Here is a 20,647-nt window from a genome sequence, read left to right on the forward strand (position 1 = left end):
GGTACAAAGTATAAAATCTTTATGTTTCCAAATCAGAAATCAAACACAAGCATTGCTATAATGTGACATCAAATTGCATTGGCATTGTGTGCATAAACCTAGATCAAATATTCTTAAAAGAGTGAATGCACCGGACTCATAACACAACTTGTAACTCATAAATATGGACATTATGTCCCAGGGGTTGATTCTTAACTTCAACATCAAATCTAAATCTAAATGTTAAAATGAATCACAAAAATATTAAACTTTTAAACCTATTAAATCTAGAATAAGAGTGAAAGTAATATAAAACATTTAAATAACTGTTAAAATTATTGATATGTTTTCCACCACAAATTATCACAATATATAATATATTAAATAGAATATTATAAAACTATTTGAAATCAAACTCAAAACTAGTTTTGTCAAGTTGTGAAAGTGTTAATTCTGTGTATTTATAGGATAAAGGATATAGATTATGTTTGAGCTATTATAAGCATCACGTCATTATGCAAATATGTACAGGAAGGAATGAGACGAGTCAAACCTGTTTTATTATGAAACGTTTGTTATTTACCAGAAATACACGTCAAACTGAGGATTAAAAGATCATACAAGAGGCAAGACACCTCTCTTTCACAACACTTCCCTTCAGCCATGGAGTTATCAGGGATCTTGATCAGCTTTATCGCCATGATGAGCATGGAGGGTACGTTTTATATATACAGTAGGCAGTGTGTTTGCTGAGTCAGATGTTAATGTGAGTTGATTTCCTTGAGATTCACTACAGAACATAATTTTCTTAATCACTATTTTGCTTTCCATGAATATCAAAACATGCGTTTATTTGAAAAGTTTCATGTCTAGAATTTCATGTCTTTCTTCTTTTCTATTGAACTGTCGTTTAGGATTTTTTTTTTTTTTTGTGAAAGTTTGAAATTGTTTGCTTTTTTCTCCGCAGGTTCAAATGCACAGCCGACATACGGTAAGATAAATCATACACAAGTTATATTGTGGTCATAGTGCTGCATGATTTGGGGGAAAAGATTAATTGAAATTTTCTGATTGTGATTATAATTAAAATGTGATATGGCAAAAATAGGTTTGCTGTGTTTATTTGTATAAACACAGCAAATATGCGGATTTCCATTACACATGTAAAATGACAATACTAATATATTTGACCTTCTTAATTCCAGGCTTTTCTCTGAAACATGCAATCTACACAAATATTTAAATAGCAGTTTTTGCGGTTTGATAATCGCACTAAGCCATATCACGATTTCGGTTATATTGTGCTGCCCTAATTTGTGATTTATAATTTATTGTCTGCAGATTGTGGGGTAGCTCCCCTAAACACACGCATAGTGGGCGGCACAGACGCCCCTGCGGGTAACTGGCCCTGGCAGGTCAGTATACATTTCAATGGCAGACACATCTGTGGGGGAACCCTGATCAGCAACCAATGGGTGATGACGGCTGCTCACTGCATCCTCTCGTAAGATAGAACGCACGATTTTTTAATATTTCTTAACTTATGAACTGTTTCCATAAGCCTGCTTACAAAAGTACTGAAGCCTTTCTGTAGCGCAAAGTGTCATGGGATGTGGAGGAGATGAACCCAGAAGCAGACGAGGTGCAGACACTCAAGATTTATTAATAAACAAAAACAGAAAACAAAACCCACGAGGGGGTAAAACAAGACAGGATGAACTATTAAGACAGAAAACACTAGACTAACACTCAGACGATAAACTTAGACAATAAAGACAGGATCAAATACTTCTAACAAGACAAGGCTTTCTTCAGGTAACTCACGGAGGGTATCAGACAAGGATAGACAATGTACCGACACAGGACAGCAAACACAAGGGGATTAAATAGGGAGCAAACTAATCAGGAACAGGTGACACAGGTAAAGCAATAATCTAATGATGACGAGATGAGATAACAAGGGGGCGGGGTTACATGACGAGACAACGCAAGCACACAGCCAAACAAATGGCCATGTGCTTACACACAAAACATGGTTCTGTCATGATCCTGCCTCAAAACAAGAAAGATCTAGGACATGAAGGCAGAATCATGACAGAACCCTCCCCCCAAGGAGCGGCTTCCAGACGCTCCCTAGAGGGAACAAGAAACACGGGACAAGACCGACTGAGACATAGACACAAACCAACAATACATGACAAAAACTAATAAAGGCAGACATGAATACACAATGACAGGATTGGGGTGACATAATAAAAATAAAAAACAAGGAAGAGGAGGCGGAGACAACACAGAGTTCATGGGGGAATGTCCAGGGTGGGTGGGTGGGACTGTGGTCTTGGGTGGACAGAACGATGGCTGAGGGCGAGGGGACTGGGCAGACTTGGCTGGGGACACACGAGGAACAGTCTTGGGGGAAACAGTCCGGGGTGAAGTGGTGACAGAGGGAACAGCTACAGTCGGCAGCGGAGCGAAGACAATGGGTGAGGCAGGTGGTAAGGGAGTGGAGAAAGATGTAGACTGTGATGCTGGGACAGGGCTGGACACAAAATTAGGGACAGGGCTGAACACATTAGCTGGGACAGGACTGGACACAGACATCCTCCTGTCAGCTGGGACAGGACTGGACCCATCTGCTGGAACAGGGCTGGACACATTAGTTGGGACAGGGCTGGACACATCAGCTGGGACAGGGCTGGACACATCAGCTGGGACAGGGCTGGACACATCAGCTGGGACAGGGCTGGACACATCAGCTGGGACAGGGCTGGACACATCAGCTGGGACAGGGCTGGACACATCAGCTGGGACAGGGCTGGACACATCAGCTGGGACAGGGCTGGACACATCAGCTGGGACAGGGCTGGACACATCAGCTGGGACAGGGCTGGACACATCAGCTGGGACAGGGCTGGACACATCAGCTGGGACAGGGCTGGACACATCAGCTGGGACAGGGCTGGACACATCAGCTGGGACAGGACTCTCCAGAATCTTGGCTAGACTGGACAGGTACTCGGACAAGGCTCTTGCAGCGATGACAATCGGCATCTCGTGACTCGCAGCAACCGACCGCAAAACAGCCTTAGCAGCTGAATCGGCCGCTGCTCGCTCTGCAGCCCTCATGACTGCAGACTCTGGAACAGCGCTTGCAGGAGCGGGCTCTGGAACAGCGCTTGCAGGAGCGGGCTCTGGAACAGCGCTTGCAGGAGCGGGCTCTGGAACAGCGCTTGCAGGAGCGGGCTCTGGAACAGCGCTTGCAGGAGCGGGCTCTGGAACAGCGCTTGCAGGAGCGGGCTCTGGAACAGCGCTTGCAGGAGCGGGCTCTGGAACAGCGCTTGCAGGAGCGGGCTCTGGAACAGCGCTTGCAGGAGCGGGCTCTGGAACAGCGCTTGCAGGAGCGGGCTCTGGAACAGCGCTTGCAGGAGCGGGCTCTGGAACAGCGCTTGCAGGAGCGGGCTCTGGAACAGCGCTTGCAGGAGCGGGCTCTGGAACAGCGCTTGCAGGAGCGGGCTCTGGAACAGCGCTTGCAGGAGCGGGCTCTGGAACAGCGCTTGCAGGAGCGGGCTCTGGAACAGCGCTTGCAGGAGCGGGCTCTGGAACAGCGCTTGCAGGAGCGGGCTCTGGAACAGCGCTTGCAGGAGCGGGCTCTGGAACAGCGCTTGCAGGAGCGGGCTCTGGAACAGCGCTTGCAGGAGCGGGCTCTGGAACAGCGCTTGCAGGAGCGGGCTCTGGAACAGCGCTTGCAGGAGCGGGCTCTGGAACAGCGCTTGCAGGAGCGGGCTCTGGAACAGCGCTTGCAGGAGCGGGCTCTGGAACAGCGCTTGCAGGAGCGGGCTCTGGAACAGCGCTTGCAGGAGCGGGCTCTGGAACAGCGCTTGCAGGAGCGGGCTCTGGAACAGCGCTTGCAGGAGCGGGCTCTGGAACAGCGCTTGCAGGAGCGGGCTCTGGAACAGCGCTTGCAGGAGCGGGCTCTGGAACAGCGCTTGCAGGAGCGGGCTCTGGAACAGCGCTTGCAGGAGCGGGCTCTGGAACAGCGCTTGCAGGAGCGGGCTCTGGAACAGCGCTTGCAGGAGCGGGCTCTGGAACAGCGCTTGCAGGAGCGGGCTCTGGAACAGCGCTTGCAGGAGCGGGCTCTGGAACAGCGCTTGCAGGAGCGGGCTCTGGAACAGCGCTTGCAGGAGCGGGCTCTGGAACAGCGCTTGCAGGAGCGGGCTCTGGAACAGCGCTTGCAGGAGCGGGCTCTGGAACAGCGCTTGCAGGAGCGGGCTCTGGAACAGCGCTTGCAGGAGCGGGCTCTGGAACAGCGCTTGCAGGAGCGGGCTCTGGAACAGCGCTTGCAGGAGCGGGCTCTGGAACAGCGCTTGCAGGAGCGGGCTCTGGAACAGCGCTTGCAGGAGCGGGCTCTGGAACAGCGCTTGCAGGAGCGGGCTCTGGAACAGCGCTTGCAGGAGCGGGCTCTGGAACAGCGCTTGCAGGAGCGGGCTCTGGAACAGCGCTTGCAGGAGCGGGCTCTGGAACAGCGCTTGCAGGAGCGGGCTCTGGAACAGCGCTTGCAGGAGCGGGCTCTGGAACAGCGCTTGCAGGAGCGGGCTCTGGAACAGCGCTTGCAGGAGCGGGCTCTGGAACAGCGCTTGCAGGAGCGGGCTCTGGAACAGCGCTTGCAGGAGCGGGCTCTGGAACAGCGCTTGCAGGAGCGGGCTCTGGAACAGCGCTTGCAGGAGCGGGCTCTGGAACAGCGCTTGCAGGAGCGGGCTCTGGAACAGCGCTTGCAGGAGCGGGCTCTGGAACAGCGCTTGCAGGAGCGGGCTCTGGAACAGCGCTTGCAGGAGCGGGCTCTGGAACAGCGCTTGCAGGAGCGGGCTCTGGAACAGCGCTTGCAGGAGCGGGCTCTGGAACAGCGCTTGCAGGAGCGGGCTCTGGAACAGCGCTTGCAGGAGCGGGCTCTGGAACAGCGCTTGCAGGAGCGGGCTCTGGAACAGCGCTTGCAGGAGCGGGCTCTGGAACAGCGCTTGCAGGAGCGGGCTCTGGAACAGCGCTTGCAGGAGCGGGCTCTGGAACAGCGCTTGCAGGAGCGGGCTCTGGAACAGCGCTTGCAGGAGCGGGCTCTGGAACAGCGCTTGCAGGAGCGGGCTCTGGAACAGCGCTTGCAGGAGCGGGCTCTGGAACAGCGCTTGCAGGAGCGGGCTCTGGAACAGCGCTTGCAGGAGCGGGCTCTGGAACAGCGCTTGCAGGAGCGGGCTGAGATGAAGAACTAGAGGCTCCCCTTCTCCTCTTCTTCCTCCTAGGTCGCGGTGCCGAGGCCGTAGACGGACTAGTGACCGGTTGAAGAAGCTCAGCAGGGACCGTAACTGGAGCTGGGATGGCGTTCTCGGGCAGCGCTGACTCGGTCGAGGAAGACTCAGACGGGGAATCCCAAGAAACCCGTCTCCCTCGTTTACCACGGAGCTCATTAGGTGCAGAAGAGACCTCAGGAGAAGTGGAACCTGCCGGATCACCATGGGTAACAACGGCCAGAACGCGATCCTCCGGGACCACTGGCAGCGAGGCAGGTGTAGACAAGGAGCCCCGCATCTCCCTTCGAGATAAACAGTCCACCATGTCCATAAACGGCCGGTCTACCAACCTCTCTCGTTCAGCAAGAGGGGGAGGAGCGTTGAGACCCGCAATGAAGTAGCGGTTGAGAAGGATGTCAGGAAGGAAGAGTCTCTTCTCATGAGCGACCCGAGCGTACTCCTTAATGGACCTTTCTCCCTGAGGAGGAATCGGCAGCTTGCCGATTCTGACGTCAGAGCTCGTCTTGTGCCACCACTCTATTAGAAGGTCTTCTTGGGACTCGACGGGCGAGGACCTTCTGTCTGCTGGGTTCTCTTTTGGTCGGTACATTCTGTCATGGGATGTGGAGGAGATGAACCCAGAAGCAGACGAGGTGCAGACACTCAAGATTTATTAATAAACAAAAACAGAAAACAAAACCCACGAGGGGGTAAAACAAGACAGGATGAACTATTAAGACAGAAAACACTAGACTAACACTCAGACGATAAACTTAGACAATAAAGACAGGATCAAATACTTCTAACAAGACAAGGCTTTCTTCAGGTAACTCACGGAGGGTATCAGACAAGGATAGACAATGTACCGACACAGGACAGCAAACACAAGGGGATTAAATAGGGAGCAAACTAATCAGGAACAGGTGACACAGGTAAAGCAATAATCTAATGATGACGAGATGAGATAACAAGGGGGCGGGGTTACATGACGAGACAACGCAAGCACACAGCCAAACAAATGGCCATGTGCTTACACACAAAACATGGTTCTGTCATGATCCTGCCTCAAAACAAGAAAGATCTAGGACATGAAGGCAGAATCATGACAGCAAAGCAAATGTTTATTTCCAACTGTCTATTGCAACAGGACTAACATCAACAGCTGGACATTGTACTTGGGAAGAGAAACCCAGAGCACGTCTGTTGCCAATCCCAACACAAATGAAGTGAGTATTGGTGTTCAGTCCATCATTGTACATCCAAAGTACAACAACAGCCTTTACAATAATGACATCTCCCTGATGAAACTGAGTCAACCTGTGAGCTTCACTCCATACATTCGTCCGGTCTGCCTGGCATCTAAAGGAAGTGTCTTTCACAACGCCACAACTTGCTGGGCTACAGGTTGGGGAAACATTGGCAAAAACCGTGAGTGTCCCAAAACTATAATCCTCAACTTTAAGATATGTATTTTATGCAGTGTTTATTTATATGGTTATAGTAGTTAGGTATATATGTTAATCTTTGTATTATTGTTTTGTTTTATTGTTGTTTTATTAATTTATTTTAAATATTGCTATTTACTTTTAATTTATTTTTATTTCTGCTTTATAGTTTTAGTTAATTACATGTTTTTTTTCTTTCCAGTTAATAATTTTAGTAATAACTAGTCAACATTTCTTCAGTTTTTCAACTAATATTTTTTTAGCTTGTAAATTATTGTAATTAACAGAAATGTTGCTAACACTTTACAATAAGGTTCATTATTTAACATTAGTTAATGTATTAACTAACATGAACTAATCATGAGCAATACATACTTTATTTGTTCATCTTTGTTGATGTTAGTTAATAAAAATAAAGCTGTTCATTGTTTGTTCATGTTCACAGTGCATTAACTAATGTTAACAAGATTTTAGTAAATGTTGAAATTAACATTAACAAAGATTAATAAATGCTGTAGTTCATTATTAGTTCATGCTAACTAATGTAACTAATGTTAACTAATGAACCTTATTGTAAAGTGTTACATAAATGTTTTTTAGTTTTCTGTTTGTGTGTAGTTTGATGCAGGACTTTTCAAGTTCCAACATAGAAAAACAACTCTGCTGTAATTAATTACCCTGCATCCCTATAGATTTCATATTTTAATATCCATGCATATGAAGATTTTAAATTATGTGACTGCCTGAGAACACCAGTGAATCTCACAAAACTTAGGAATTTACCAGGGCACTTTTCACCCCAAATGAAAACCAAAGAAGTACAATTATAAGAAAACCATTTATTCAGAACCATTTTCATCACTGTAATAAAAATGCAAAGTATTTATAAATCATGTTAGGATTTATTTTACCCCATTTAATGCTGATTGAAAACTTATCAGAAACTTATGAAAAGCATAAAACTGCAAGTTACTTGTGTAGAAATCACTGATCTTTGAATTAGATCTTTGAATTAGATCTTTGTATTGTGTTGCAGAACATTCTTTTGGTAATTATGTGAGATGGGCTTCAGCTCTGTTCATTTGCATGGATGAATCGGATGCTTTAAAGGATGTAGCCATGGTTACAGAGGTAATCATCTTAGAGTTAATGTCACTAACGACATCAAAACTCTCCCAAATAAGTATATAAATAACAAAAGAAGGGGAAAAAGATGATTCTCCTCAAAAATATGTCTAAGAACACATGAGCAGCCAAGATATTAATGTCTTAGTGTGATGGTGGAATGAAACCTCCATTAATGGAGTTTCTGTATTTTGGTCTTAGCTGGTTTAAGCTGCTCAAACTGGTCTCCCAGCCTGGCCAAGCTGGTGTTCAGCTGGTTTTAGTTAGCTATTACCAGGAAGACCAGCCAACCAGCTTAGGCTGGATATTTTTTTCAGCATGGGTAAACATGTCATTCACACACAAACAATGTCTCTGTGTATGACAGAGGCTTTGCCGGTTCCTAAGACACTGCAGGAAGTGGAAATCCCAGTCGTGGGCAGCTCACAATGTAGCTGCCAGTATAAGAATGTGAATGGTATTACAATCACACCACAGATGATTTGTGCAGGGAGAACAAGCAAAGGAATCTGTCAGGTGAGTCAAACAAAAAAGTAAAATTCAAAAGTTGGCACGAAACAGAAGTTGCGATAGACTTTATTTTCACTATTGTGACATGTATATCCAAGTGAAAGGACTTCTTGGAGAGAAAAAAAAGTAGGGCAGGACTAGATGTTGTCCATAGGGAATTTATTCAGCCTAGGCTCATTCGAAAAACCTGTGGCAACATTTTTGCACAACGCAAAATACGTGCACGTTTTGCAGCAGTTTCAAACTGAAATGTCCAGTGAGTGGCGCTAAAAGCATGTTTAGTTTTTTTCCCGAACAGATGAACGTGAATATGGCAACGTTTTATTATGTCGCAGTTTGTACATATCACTGCAGTTCCCTTTCAGTTCGGTCACGTTCAACGTAGTCTGATTGCTTAGGGAGCCTGTCATCTTCGAGTACTGTTAAAACGAGCCAATGCACATTGGCGTGCGAGATTTGCATCCACGCTCCGCCATGCAGCGCGGGTATAAATACGGAAGTGGATGCACGAACCACTTGTCTTTCGCTTCGGAGCCGATCGGTCTTCATGTCGATGTCTCTGAAGAGTGTTATACTTCAACGAGCGAGTGTGTCGGTGCTTCTTCAGGAAGTCTCTCCCGGTGCTGGTGGTTCTACAGCGCGAGTGCAGCGGTGGTCGCGAATCTTCTGGGCTCTCAAATTATGTTTTAACAGCATCACATTTCTGTGTTTGTTTGTCTTACGGCCGGTTGAGGGCGAAGAAAGTGAGTGATTCACTGGTACAGGCAGCACCATCCCTGTCACTGTTGCCGCGATCATTCCCCTGTGTGCACTGGTGAGAGTTTTCAAATCCTGAAAGAGCAACACGGGTACGTTTGTGTCTTTTTCAAGATGTCATTCCACCGTGCGTTTCTGGATGCGGTCATTCTCTGTCCCCCTCTGACGGCCACAATTGTTGCATCACGTGTTTGGGCTTACAGCACGCTGAAGCAGCTTTTGTGGATGGCTCATGTTCCCATTGCGGGAATATGACTGTCTCGGTGTTGAGATCGAGACTCGCCTTTGTCCGCGAAGGTGGAGGCCCCATTACCATGCCCCACCCAAGGGTGCCATGTGGGATGGGTGATCGGAGGATAGTGATAAAATACCCGCCCGGTAACCATTCCCTGTGGGCTCCTCACTCCTCCATCACACCACAGCCGGTGGAGTCCCCTGTTGAGCGCGCTGGTCCCTCTGTAATGGACCGAACAGCAGTTTCATTCGTGGCCCCTCCTGAGGTCAGGCTGCCGATTGCAGCATTGGAGGGTGAGCTGAGCTCTGGAGATGACGAATCGGCTGTGTTATCCCCTTCAGGTAGTGTAACGCCTCCCTCCAGTGGAGCGGTCTGTCGCGGCACACCTGTTTCCGGCAGCCGCTGCCTCTTGGACGGGGGATCCTCGTCTCCCCTTTCAGGCCTGTGAGTTCTCATCTGTTCTTACGGGCAGAGCTTACAAAGCCTGTGGGCAAGCCACTTTCTTTTTTTGCCATGGCGTTGCTACTGGTCTATGAGGCCATGGCACTCATGGACATGCACAAGGGTAGCCTAGACCATGCGCTCATGAGTGAGCTCTGCACTGCAACTGACTTGGCCCTCCGGGGCACGAGCGTTGCGGCTTGCACGATCGGTCTAGCGATGTACACCCTGGCGGTCCAGGAGCGCCATCGTTGACTCAGCCTGGTTGATATGGCGGATGCGGACAAGGTTCGGTTCCTCTACTCCCCAATTTCCCAGTTTGGGCTATTCGGTGATGCGGTGGAGAACTGCGCCCAACAGTTCTCTGCTGCCTAAGTGAAGATGGAGGCCATCCTGCCTCGGCGGCCCCACTGCTGCCACCACCCCGCTGCTGGTGGCAGTTCCTCCGCCTACTCGTCGCCGAGGGCATCCCCCTGCCACCGCTTCCGTTCCCACTGGGCCACCACAGCAGCCTTCACCCAGGCCTCAGCGTGGAGCCAGCCGCAGGCAGGCCGCCCAGCCTGTGTCAGACGCTGTCAAGCAAGGTGGCAAGCATAAGACACAGGCCAATCTTGGACCTGCAAGTCTTGAATCGAGCCCTTCACAAGCTTCCATTCAAGATGCTAATGCAGAAACTCATTTTCAAATGCATCCGTCCCTGAGATTGGTTTGCAGCGATCGACCAAAAGGACGCGTACTTTCATGTCTCCATCCTGCCGCGACACAGGCCATTCCTGCGCTTTGCGTTCGAGGGTTGAGCGTATCAGAACAAAGTCCTACCCTTCGGGCTGGCACTGGCCATTGCTCCCATGAGAGAGCGTGGTGTTCGTGTCCTCAACTATCTTGACGACTGGCTGATACTAGCTCAGTCTCGGGAACAGTTGTGCGAACACAGGGACTTGTTGCTCCAACATATCAGCCAGTTGGGTCTTCAGGTCAACTGGGAAAAGAGCAAACTCGCCCCCGTGCAGAGGATCTCTTTTCTTGGGATGGAGCTGGACTAGGTCCAACAGATGGCACACCTCACAGAGGAACTGGTCCGGTCGGTGCTGAACTGCCTGAATACTGTCAAGAGCAGAACAGTGGTCGCACTGAAACTTTTTCAGAGGCTCCTGGGGCATATGGCAGCCGCAGTAACGCCGCTCAGCTTGCTCCATATGAGACTGCTTCAGCACTGGCTTCGCGGCCGAGTAGCAGGGGATCTGGACGGGCCCCAACTGCATTGGCACATCAATTGCCTCAAGTTGTTTGCAGTACACCTTGCTTTGAGACGCCTCAAAACACCGCTGCTCGGCAAGTATGTACTGGTCTGTACGGACAACACTGCAACCATTGCGTACATCAACCATCAAGGTGGTCTACGCTCCCATCGCATGTCGCAACTCGCCTGCCACCTCCTCCTATGGAGTCAGAAGCATCTGAGGTCGTTTCATGCCACGTATATTCCCGGCCTGCTCAATCGTGCCGCCGACGAGCTCTCACAACAGCTTGTGGCCCTGGGAGAGTGGAGACTTGCTGATCTGGGACCACTTCGGGGCCACACAGATAGATCTGTTGCCTCTCCGGACTCGTCCCATTGACAGTTGTCCACAAGTATGCATTTCCCCCAGTGAGCCTTCTTGCACAGACACTGTGCAAAGTCAGGGAGAAAGAGGAGCAGGTCTTGCTAGTTGCCCCTTATTGGCCCAACCGGACCTGGTTCCCCGAACTTATGCTCCTCTCGACAGCCCCTCCCTGGCCCAGACCTTCTCTGTCAGGGATGGGGCACCGTATGGCACCCACGTCAAGACTTCTGGAAACTCCATGTCTGGTCCCTGGACGGGACGCGGAGGTTCTAGGTGATCTACCACAATCAGTCGCATTCTTACACTTATGCTTCCTGGGCGTTGGCGCAGGGTGCCTCAATGACAGATGTTTGTAGAGCTGCGGGCTGGGCGACACCTAACATGTTTGCTAGATTCTATAGATTACGTGTTGAGCCGGTTGCTTCCCATGTGTTCTCTTCACATTGAAGCCAGTTCCGTAAGCCCCGCTCGAAGTGTCGGCTTGCTCCGCCATTCCCCTTTTATGGACTGGATACGTGCGCCATTCTTGCTCCAGTTGAGTTCCTCTTTAGCCGAAACCCTGTTGAGTTCCTCCACACCCCTTCGGCATTGGACGTGGCGGAGCGTCCAATGCTTGGCCTTCCAACTCGTATGCACCGGTGGAACTTGTGCTAGGCTGGGTCCCTGTGGAGATCCCATATGTGCATTCTTCCAAGGTATGGCTCCCTGCGGCGAGCCCGTGTCTTTCCCTTGGCAGAGTTTGCTCTGCCGTCACTGACGGTTGAGTTTCCCCCCTGTTATAGGCTGGAGCCACCGCAGTGACATTCCATATGTTGTACTGCCCGGTAATTCGTCCAATCCGTATGTGTATCCTCCACATGAAACCTCCCTGCGGGCTAGATGTAGCTTCCGTAGCGTCCCTTCTTCCATCGAAAGGCCACGCTTTACCAGTGTTATCCAAGTCTAACTGAGTGGGTCTTGCAGAACAGCAGTGACTTCCCTGGCCTAAGCCCTGTCCTATCTCCGCCTCAATAATGCGGGGGGTCAGGAGGCTTTTGTCTAGGCACTGGAAGGTGGCAGCACTAGTGGCGTTTTAATGGGGATCCCAATCAGTCGACAACTACGTTGAACGTGACCGAACTGAAAGGGAACGCCTCGGTTACATATGTAACCCTCGTTCCCTGAACTATTGCTGGACCACTGCAGACTCTGGGCTCCGCTTGGCTCCTCAGCAAAAAACAAGCGGTGCGTGCATCCATTTCCATATTTATACCCGCGCTTCGGGGCAGAGCGTGGATGCAAATCTCACACGCCAATGTACATTGGCTTGTTTTAACAGTACTCGAAGATGACAGGCTCCCTATTCGTGATCCCAATCAGTCGGTACGTCCAACTACGTCTCCGTTCCCTCCTTCAGGGAACGAGGGTTACATATGTAACCGAGACGTTCTGAATTGAAATGTCCAGTGAGTGGCGCCCGATAGTGTTAACAAAAGCAAATGTGACATAAAAACGTAATTGTAACCATGGCATTTTAGCTTGTTTTTGAACTTTGAGTTCATATATCGTGACTTGTCTTTCAAGCTCTCCGCGTCTCAAGTACAATTCTGTACCAGCTGAGCTACCGAGCAAGCTCATTATATTTGTAAAACCGAACATATGGAGCTGGTTAAGTGATGCAAACTCCAAAATATATTAGTTTACAAATCATACACTATGGTAAAAAGTGTTTTGAGGTAATAACATAGCCTAATTGCACAAGGAGCCGCGTGAAAACAAGTCTTTATTAAACCATAGGGGAAGACCCCGAATAGTCGAAGATTCGATGCTTCGATAGGAGGAGCCTGATTCGACTACCGATCTCACGGTCGAATCTTCGCAGAAGTGTTATGAAACAAGGAGGATATGCCACTTTGGCTATATGAGGGCACTCAATGTCTGATTTCACATAAAAGTACCGGTTTTCTGTCAATACGTTAATATTCAGCCTATTATGATAATGCTGTAGGCTATATAAAAATATGCAAAGAAAGAAGCTTTTAATAAATATTTTTTAACTTGCGTGAATAAATCCAAACACCCCGTGACAGATTTAAGTTTCACTTTCAATCCGTGACCAACAGAGGAGCGTCTTGGCGGAAAGGATTTAAATCTTTAACAATGTCTGGGATAAGAAAATCTAAAGTGTGAATCTACACAATCAGAAAGGATATTCTCCAAGGCTGGATTTAGCATCAGGAAAACCATGATCGCACTTCTGCCGTCCAACGTTAACAAGTTGGTTTTCCACAGGACATTCTAAAATGCTTAACGTGAAAAAAGCTTTTAAAACGCTTAAAAGGCACTTTAACGTGGCTTAATGTACACAGTACACACTTTATTAAGAAACCATACTATGTGCAGATAAGCAGATGAACCCAGAATATGAAAGCAATGCGTTCCTCCTATAGTAGCCTAAAGCGTTTTCTTTACATAATTTGATATTTTAATTCGTCGTTAAACGTTTTTCACGTTAAGTGTTTTAGAGTGTATTTTATCCGCGCGCACAAAAGACTCCAACAGACACAGACAGAGTGAAAGACTGGATTTGTTCTCTCGATCAGGTAGGGTGCAAGTGATTTCAAAACTTTTCAGCCGGTTCTAATTGATTTTTGGATACTGTGAACATTTTTAGCTAAAAAGACTGCCACTCCAGTTTAGCATTTATTGTTGTTTCTGCAGTTAAAAAGACAAAGTTGTTATTCGTTTGTAATTATAAAACGAAAATACAGTTTTTCTGTTTTTTGTTTCAAAACGAAAAACCAAATAACCGTTTTTGGTGTCAGAATAAAAAAACGAAAAACCAATTAAAAACGGCCCGGTTTTCGTTTTTGGCAATCATTTTATAGTTATTCCTTTTTGAACAAAGAATGAAGAGAGTCTTTGAACTTCAGCAGAGCCCGTCTACGGAGAGCCTTGGCACTTCCTATTAGCCCCATTGTATCGATCTTGGTTGCAGTTCCATTAGAATTCCACTGGAGGTGATCGCGGGCGAGTGCAGACTGAATGGGAGTCTATGGGGCTAGACGGCTAAATGTGTCTCTTTCACCCGATTGCCGTTGAGAAATCTCAGATTTTATTGTAGGTTTTGCAAGTTCAACATGGGTTATAGGTCGAAAGTTGAATGAACGAGTACTTATTTCTTTTCGATTTCTTACAGGTTGAGTTGTTTTTGCCCATAACACGCTAGCATTCTGCTAATGACGTCAGCATTCTGACATCATTGACATTTTCAAAGACTTTTTAAACCAAATAAGTGACTCTAAAAAATCTAACACCCAGCAATGTGTAATTTCTTTGCATCTCCTTTCGAATACAACATTCAAATTACTAGACAAAAAATTATATCCTGAGAAAAGTGGATTTTGAGGGTTTTTCGCCATAGACCTCCATTCATTCTGCACTTGCCTGCGAGCGCCCCCGCATGGACAGAGACGTGTTACTGCAGCCAGTCCAGAAACCGGAAGTAAGCAGAGAGTGCCAATTCTCTTCCTATTAGACATTCTCTGACTTCAGTCAATTCGTTTTTCGTTTATAAACCAAAAACGGAAGTCACGTGGTCTATTCCTTTTTTGGAAGCGAAAGTAACCGGTAACACTTTCAAAATAAAAGTAGTTAGCGAGGTGATTGTAGACTAAAACTGAACTAATATAACGTTTTTTTAGTACAACTAAAGTAGCACTGGGTGTGAAAAAAACCCTTTAGTTAACTGAAATAAAAATTAAAACTAATAAAATAATAACTCTGGCTGTTAGGGAGAATTAAACATTTGTAAGACCATTGGTGACCTGTAACTTCAGATTAAGACAAGTGAACTAATTTTATATGTAGCTTAGGATAGCAGGTAGCCTATTTATTTATAAGTTTCTATTATTTAATTCACATTTTAGTTTTGTAACATATTTATAGCCCTTCTTGCTATGTGGAAGCTCAACCAGCAGAGGTCACTCTACCCCCTTCTGTGCACCGACTCTTTCTGTGGCGACAACAGGCAACAAGGGTTTGACCTTTTGACTTGTGTTTATATCAAAGAGAAGGCAAGCACTGCTACCAACAGAAGCTAATCACTGAGTTTAAAGGGTGTGCAGAACTTCACCTGCCTTCCAGCTCCTCTTTCTATGGCACTATCTTTATAAAAAAATGGGTGAACATTATTTATTTTCTATAACTTTAGTAAAGCAGATTTAAAACACTACAAGGGGAATGGGTTGCTCTCAGGAGGAGGTTGTATTGGCACAATGACATCCTGGCTCTGGCTAAATCTACATCTGTCCACTGCAGAGGCTATAACCACAACCTAGAGGAGGAACTAGTATAAATGTATAAAAGTATAATATAACCTTAACATTATAACATTTACAGTAGGTTTTAGTCTTCACTTACCGACTATGAAAAACGAATTGACTGAAGTTCAAAGACTCTCTTCATTCTTTGTTCAAAAAGGAATAACGATAAAATGATCGCCAAAAACGAAAACCGAGCCGTTTTTAATTGGTTTTTCGTTTTTTTGATTCTGACACCAAAAACGGTTATTTGGTTTTTCGTTTTTAAACAAAAAACAGAAAAACTGTATTTTCGTTTTATAATTACATAATTATCCAGAGATCCCCTGGTCCTACTATCGTTATTTTAATATATATATATATATATTTTTTTTTATTGATCTGTCAGGGTTATCTAATCTAACTATGTTTGGCTTGTGTTTTGAATATATGTTCCCCTGCACTTTAGGCATTTTGGGTCCGTGTACTTTTTGATCATTTCATTTCCTGTTTGGAATGGAATAACGAGAAATGAAAACCAGCTCGTTTATTCGTTTTTTAGTTTCGTTTAAAAAACGAAAAATGAGATTTTGGCTCGATTTTTCATTTTTCGTTTGTCGTTTACAAATCGGTTTATGAGTTCGATATTTCATTTGCACACGTGGGCGGCGCTGAAACGCCCCTTTCATCTGATTGGTCAAAACGCTCCGCCTTCAGTAAGCTACGAGCTTTTCTTTCTGTCAGCCAGAATAAGAGTCAGTACGAGTGTGGCACTGACAAATGCACTTTTTCTCACTGTTAACTAGGCACAATATTTGAAGCAGAAATATGTTGCTGGTCACGTAATTCGTGCTGCTGCTTCTTCCAAGCGACCCCAATAATGTGAGCCACAGTATATGACAGACAGATTAGTTTAGCATGATGTATTTCCCATTGATAAATACAGTGCAAATAGTTCAAATATCTCTTTGGATAAAAGTCAATAATAGGCTGAACTGTACCATGATAATATGTCCGTAACATTAGATGTCCGTAGATGACCTACCCATAACTGTTACATTAGAGTTAGGGGATAACACAGTTTGTACAGTATAAAAATCATTATGTCTAAAGTTCCCATTAAACATGAAAACCCAACAACCCAATGGGAATATATGCTTGTTGTGTAAAACATCCAGAGGTGGACAGTAACAAAGTACATTTACTTGAGTACTGTACTTAAGTACACTTTTTTAGTATCTGTAATCTTTGCTTGATTTTACTGTACTTGAAACTGATTTTCATTTTCAACGTTGGGTTTGGTCTTCTAAATGCGAATTTTGTCATTGTTTTGGTGCACACTAGCTTATAGATAACAGTAAGGCTAACATATTCATGCTAAAAGCCAAAAAACTGAAAAATATGGCACTATTTGAGGGAACAGCATTTGTGTGAAAGAAACCACTGTGGACGTTATTGAGTGCACTTATTCAATCTCACATTCAATCCCACTACTGGAACTGTGTTCTTGAAATAAATTTGATACTGATATGAGGAAGGCAGGCATAGTTTCAGACGCATAAGGTACTGTATTACACACAACAATGCAACAATAATAAAACAATGCATCGACATTTACTTTTGATACTTAAGTACTTTTAAAAACGAGTACTTCTGTACTTTTACTTACAGTTTTTCTCAGTCGCTTTGGTGCATTTCTCAAATCACTATTTACATTTGCACAACAGGTAATGCAGTTCTCAAAACAATTAGTACAAACTGCAAAACCTAGTTGATAACCTGCAAAAGCATGTCACTTTCTCAAAATGGATAGCTCATTCCTCAAAAGCAAGTATTCACGTCAATGAAAGTGTCAGTGTCATCAAGATGAAAAGTCCTGACACCATTGTTTATGAACAAGATAGTCAAATGGCTTTGTCATGTCTTCATTATGACAGTTTACTCTGTAAATGTTTTCCAATGCAAAAAAGTCAGATCTTGGTGACACTACCTGAAAATGCTCAAGACAGCACTATATACTATTTGCACAGCCATTTGAAAAATACAGTAAATTTACACATTACTGTATTTAGTGAGGTACCTGAGTACAAGACACTGAATATGTATGTTTCACATTTTTACTGCATATGCTCTTTGCAGTTCTAATTTGTTCACAGCATTATGCAAAAGAAAAAATACACCCTTATTTACAACAAACATAAACTCCCTTTGCGTAGAGCTGTGCACAACTGTAAACAATATTGCAGTACATACTGGAACATACGACATACATAGTACTGTAATCACTCATGCACATCCAGACGTTCCTCATCAGTGAAAGCTGAGATTCACCTGAGAGAAATTGTTCAATTTAGGAGACATTTTCAGGAAAAAAAAATATTTAAAAAAATGTGTAAAATTTGCTTGACAGATTTTGACAACTAGTTCAACATTTTTGTATGTAACGACTCAAGCAATGAAATGAGGACTATTAGTTTTATATGGAGTGACTATTCAGCATTCACAAGTATAGTTAATTTTGACTGACATGACATAAGCAAATGATAATGTTATAAAACAGCAGAGAGTTGTATGAAAGCAATTGATGCATGTCCAAAAGCATTTGCAATTTGTTGGAAGGAATGAGAAACTGCTACTATGATGTGCACAAATGACTAAATGTTGTGGAGGTTGAACTAACTGTTGTGCAAATGTAAATGATGTGAGAAATGCACCAAAGCGACTGAGAAAAACTGTAAGTAAAAATCGGTCTTTACAACTTTTACTTGTAACGGAGTAATATTTGATCAGTATTATCTGTACTTTCACTCAAGTAAGGAAGTTGTGTACTTTGTCCACCTCTGAAAACATCTGTTCATAATCTGTGATTACACAATTCCAATACGAACAGCACCGTGAGGTGTCTGGAATAACTCTGCACTAATCAATCCGCATTTTTAAGCCAGTTAATTTTACAGTAGGCTCATATTCAAAATGTCCTTCTCGTATAACGCCACCGACCGCACAAATGGGCTTCCTTTGTGAAATATAGCTGACCACCGTTTTAAATAACAGTTTAAAAAAGGTGATCTGCTATTTTTCTCAAAATAAGCTCAGTCAGTCAGATAGATAGATAGATAGATAGATAGATAGATAGATAAAAATAGATTGGCGAGTAAAAATAGAGTTTGTGTTGTTGAATCATTTTTTTTTTTCTAGTAGGCTACATCTTAAAATATAGAGCTTATGACAAATAAAAGTTCCAGATGGACAAACATTAAATGCAAAAACCAGTGTGAATAACAATATCTTAAAATAAACTAGAGAGTGGATACACAGATATGGCCTATTTATGAATGAAATTTATGCATTTATTTGTCATTTAAGCTGATGCAAACAGGGAAAGAGAGTAGAAAAGACGTATTATCCTGTCGCCCCCTCTAGTGGACAGCATTAAGTATTACGGCCTTCATTGCTCAGATAAAGTCAATGGATTTTTTGGGAAAGTAAGTCTGACCAGTTAGAAAAAATATAAGCGAGTCAGACCAGTCTTAAGGTCTGAGCTGAGTTTGGTGAAGCATTAAAGTTCTAGGCGAGTCAATTTCTCGTCTATAATAATGTAATGTTCAAATATGATGGCTTTCTTAAGCCAACATAATAAAGAAAACTCAGAGAAACATTGACCAATTCAGTATGTAATAAAATTTTATTAGTTTTATAATAAAACTAATAACATTTTAAAGGTATGCCGTGCTCTTCAACCCACATGATTTTAATTAATCCCAAACCTGGTAATTTTGTCAGTATTAATGTACGTTCACTGATTCTAGCTTCTCTCTTTTCTGTCTCTTTCTTTTCATGTGAGGCTACACATGCTTACATTCTTAAATATAAATTTTATTTCTATTAAATTTTCTAAATTATTTATAGCCTACATATGTCACACACGCCTACCTGCCTTTTGATGTAAATAAAAAGATGAGAGTGGTACATGTTACGGACATATTATCATGGTACAGTTCAGCCTATTATTTTTATTTCCACTTCCCTTTTATCCAAAGAGACGGAACTATTTGCACTGTATTTATCAATGGGAAATACATCATGCTTAGTTACGTGACCAGCAACATATTTCTGCTTCAAATATTGTGCGTAGTTACAGTTTTTCTCAGTCGCTTTGGTTCATGTTCACTTGTGTTGATTCTCTGTCTGCTCTCTGCTTCCCTCTGCAGGGAGATTCTGGAGGTCCGATACAGTGCAAACAGGGTTCTGTGTGGGTCCAGGCTGGGATCTCGAGTTTTGGGACGAGCCTGGGCTGTGCCATTAAAGATTTTCCAGAGGTGTTTTCACGTGTCTCAGAGTTCAACACTTGGGTCACAGACAACGTGGAGGGAGCCACCATTGGCCTTGTGAACTTTACATCCAAAGGCACAGACGGCAGCTTCACATGCTCAGCCACACTTCACTTTTCACTCTACTCTATTTTTATCATTCTCTTCACTGCACTCATCTCAAACTTCCTCACACATTCATTAGTCACTTAGTCACTTAGTCACTTACAACAGACTCAGACATGCATGCAGCTCTGAACTAACGGGTTAAGGGGAAAATGAATGTGTGACAGAGAAAACTTGAAAAAAGTTTCTGGAACAAACTTTTCCAGGTTTTTCAGATACATTGGACATACGTTTTCCTGTTGTCCTACACTGAAAAAAATAAATAAATGTTTAGTCAGATCAACTTGCAAAAATGTACTTTGTTGGGTTTGTTGAAGTGAAATAAATGATTTAAGATGACTGATTATAAATGAATTCAACCAACCTGAAAAACAAGGTTTTACTGAAGCATAGCTGTCAGTAGATATATAACCTGATTTCTCCAGCTAAACTTAATACGCTGTTATCTTCTGGGCAGGTTTATAATCATTAAATTAGTCAGTCTGTGATCTGAAACAGCTCAAATACAGAACTTAATTAAATAGTTAATAAAATACATTTAATATATACACTAATACAAA

General features: G+C 44.5%; 1 protein-coding gene across 1 annotated transcript; it reads left to right on the forward strand.

Annotated features, from left to right (window-relative positions):
* The first annotated feature begins 524 nt into the window (after window positions 1–524).
* LOC311306197 (chymotrypsin-like protease CTRL-1) lies at window positions 525–20,427 on the forward strand. Its single transcript, XM_084434466.1, has 6 exons — window positions 525–694; window positions 947–970; window positions 1,321–1,483; window positions 6,403–6,683; window positions 8,193–8,341; window positions 19,863–20,427. The coding sequence occupies exons 1-6, from the start codon at window positions 643–645 to the stop codon at window positions 20,172–20,174; spliced, it is 981 nt and encodes a 326-aa protein (XP_084290592.1). The 5' UTR covers window positions 525–642; the 3' UTR covers window positions 20,175–20,427.
* Window positions 20,428–20,647: the final 220 nt, after the last annotated feature.

This window comes from Rutilus rutilus (assembly GCF_951802725.1).
Source record: "Rutilus rutilus genome assembly, chromosome: 16".
NCBI lineage: Eukaryota > Metazoa > Chordata > Actinopteri > Cypriniformes > Leuciscidae > Rutilus > Rutilus rutilus.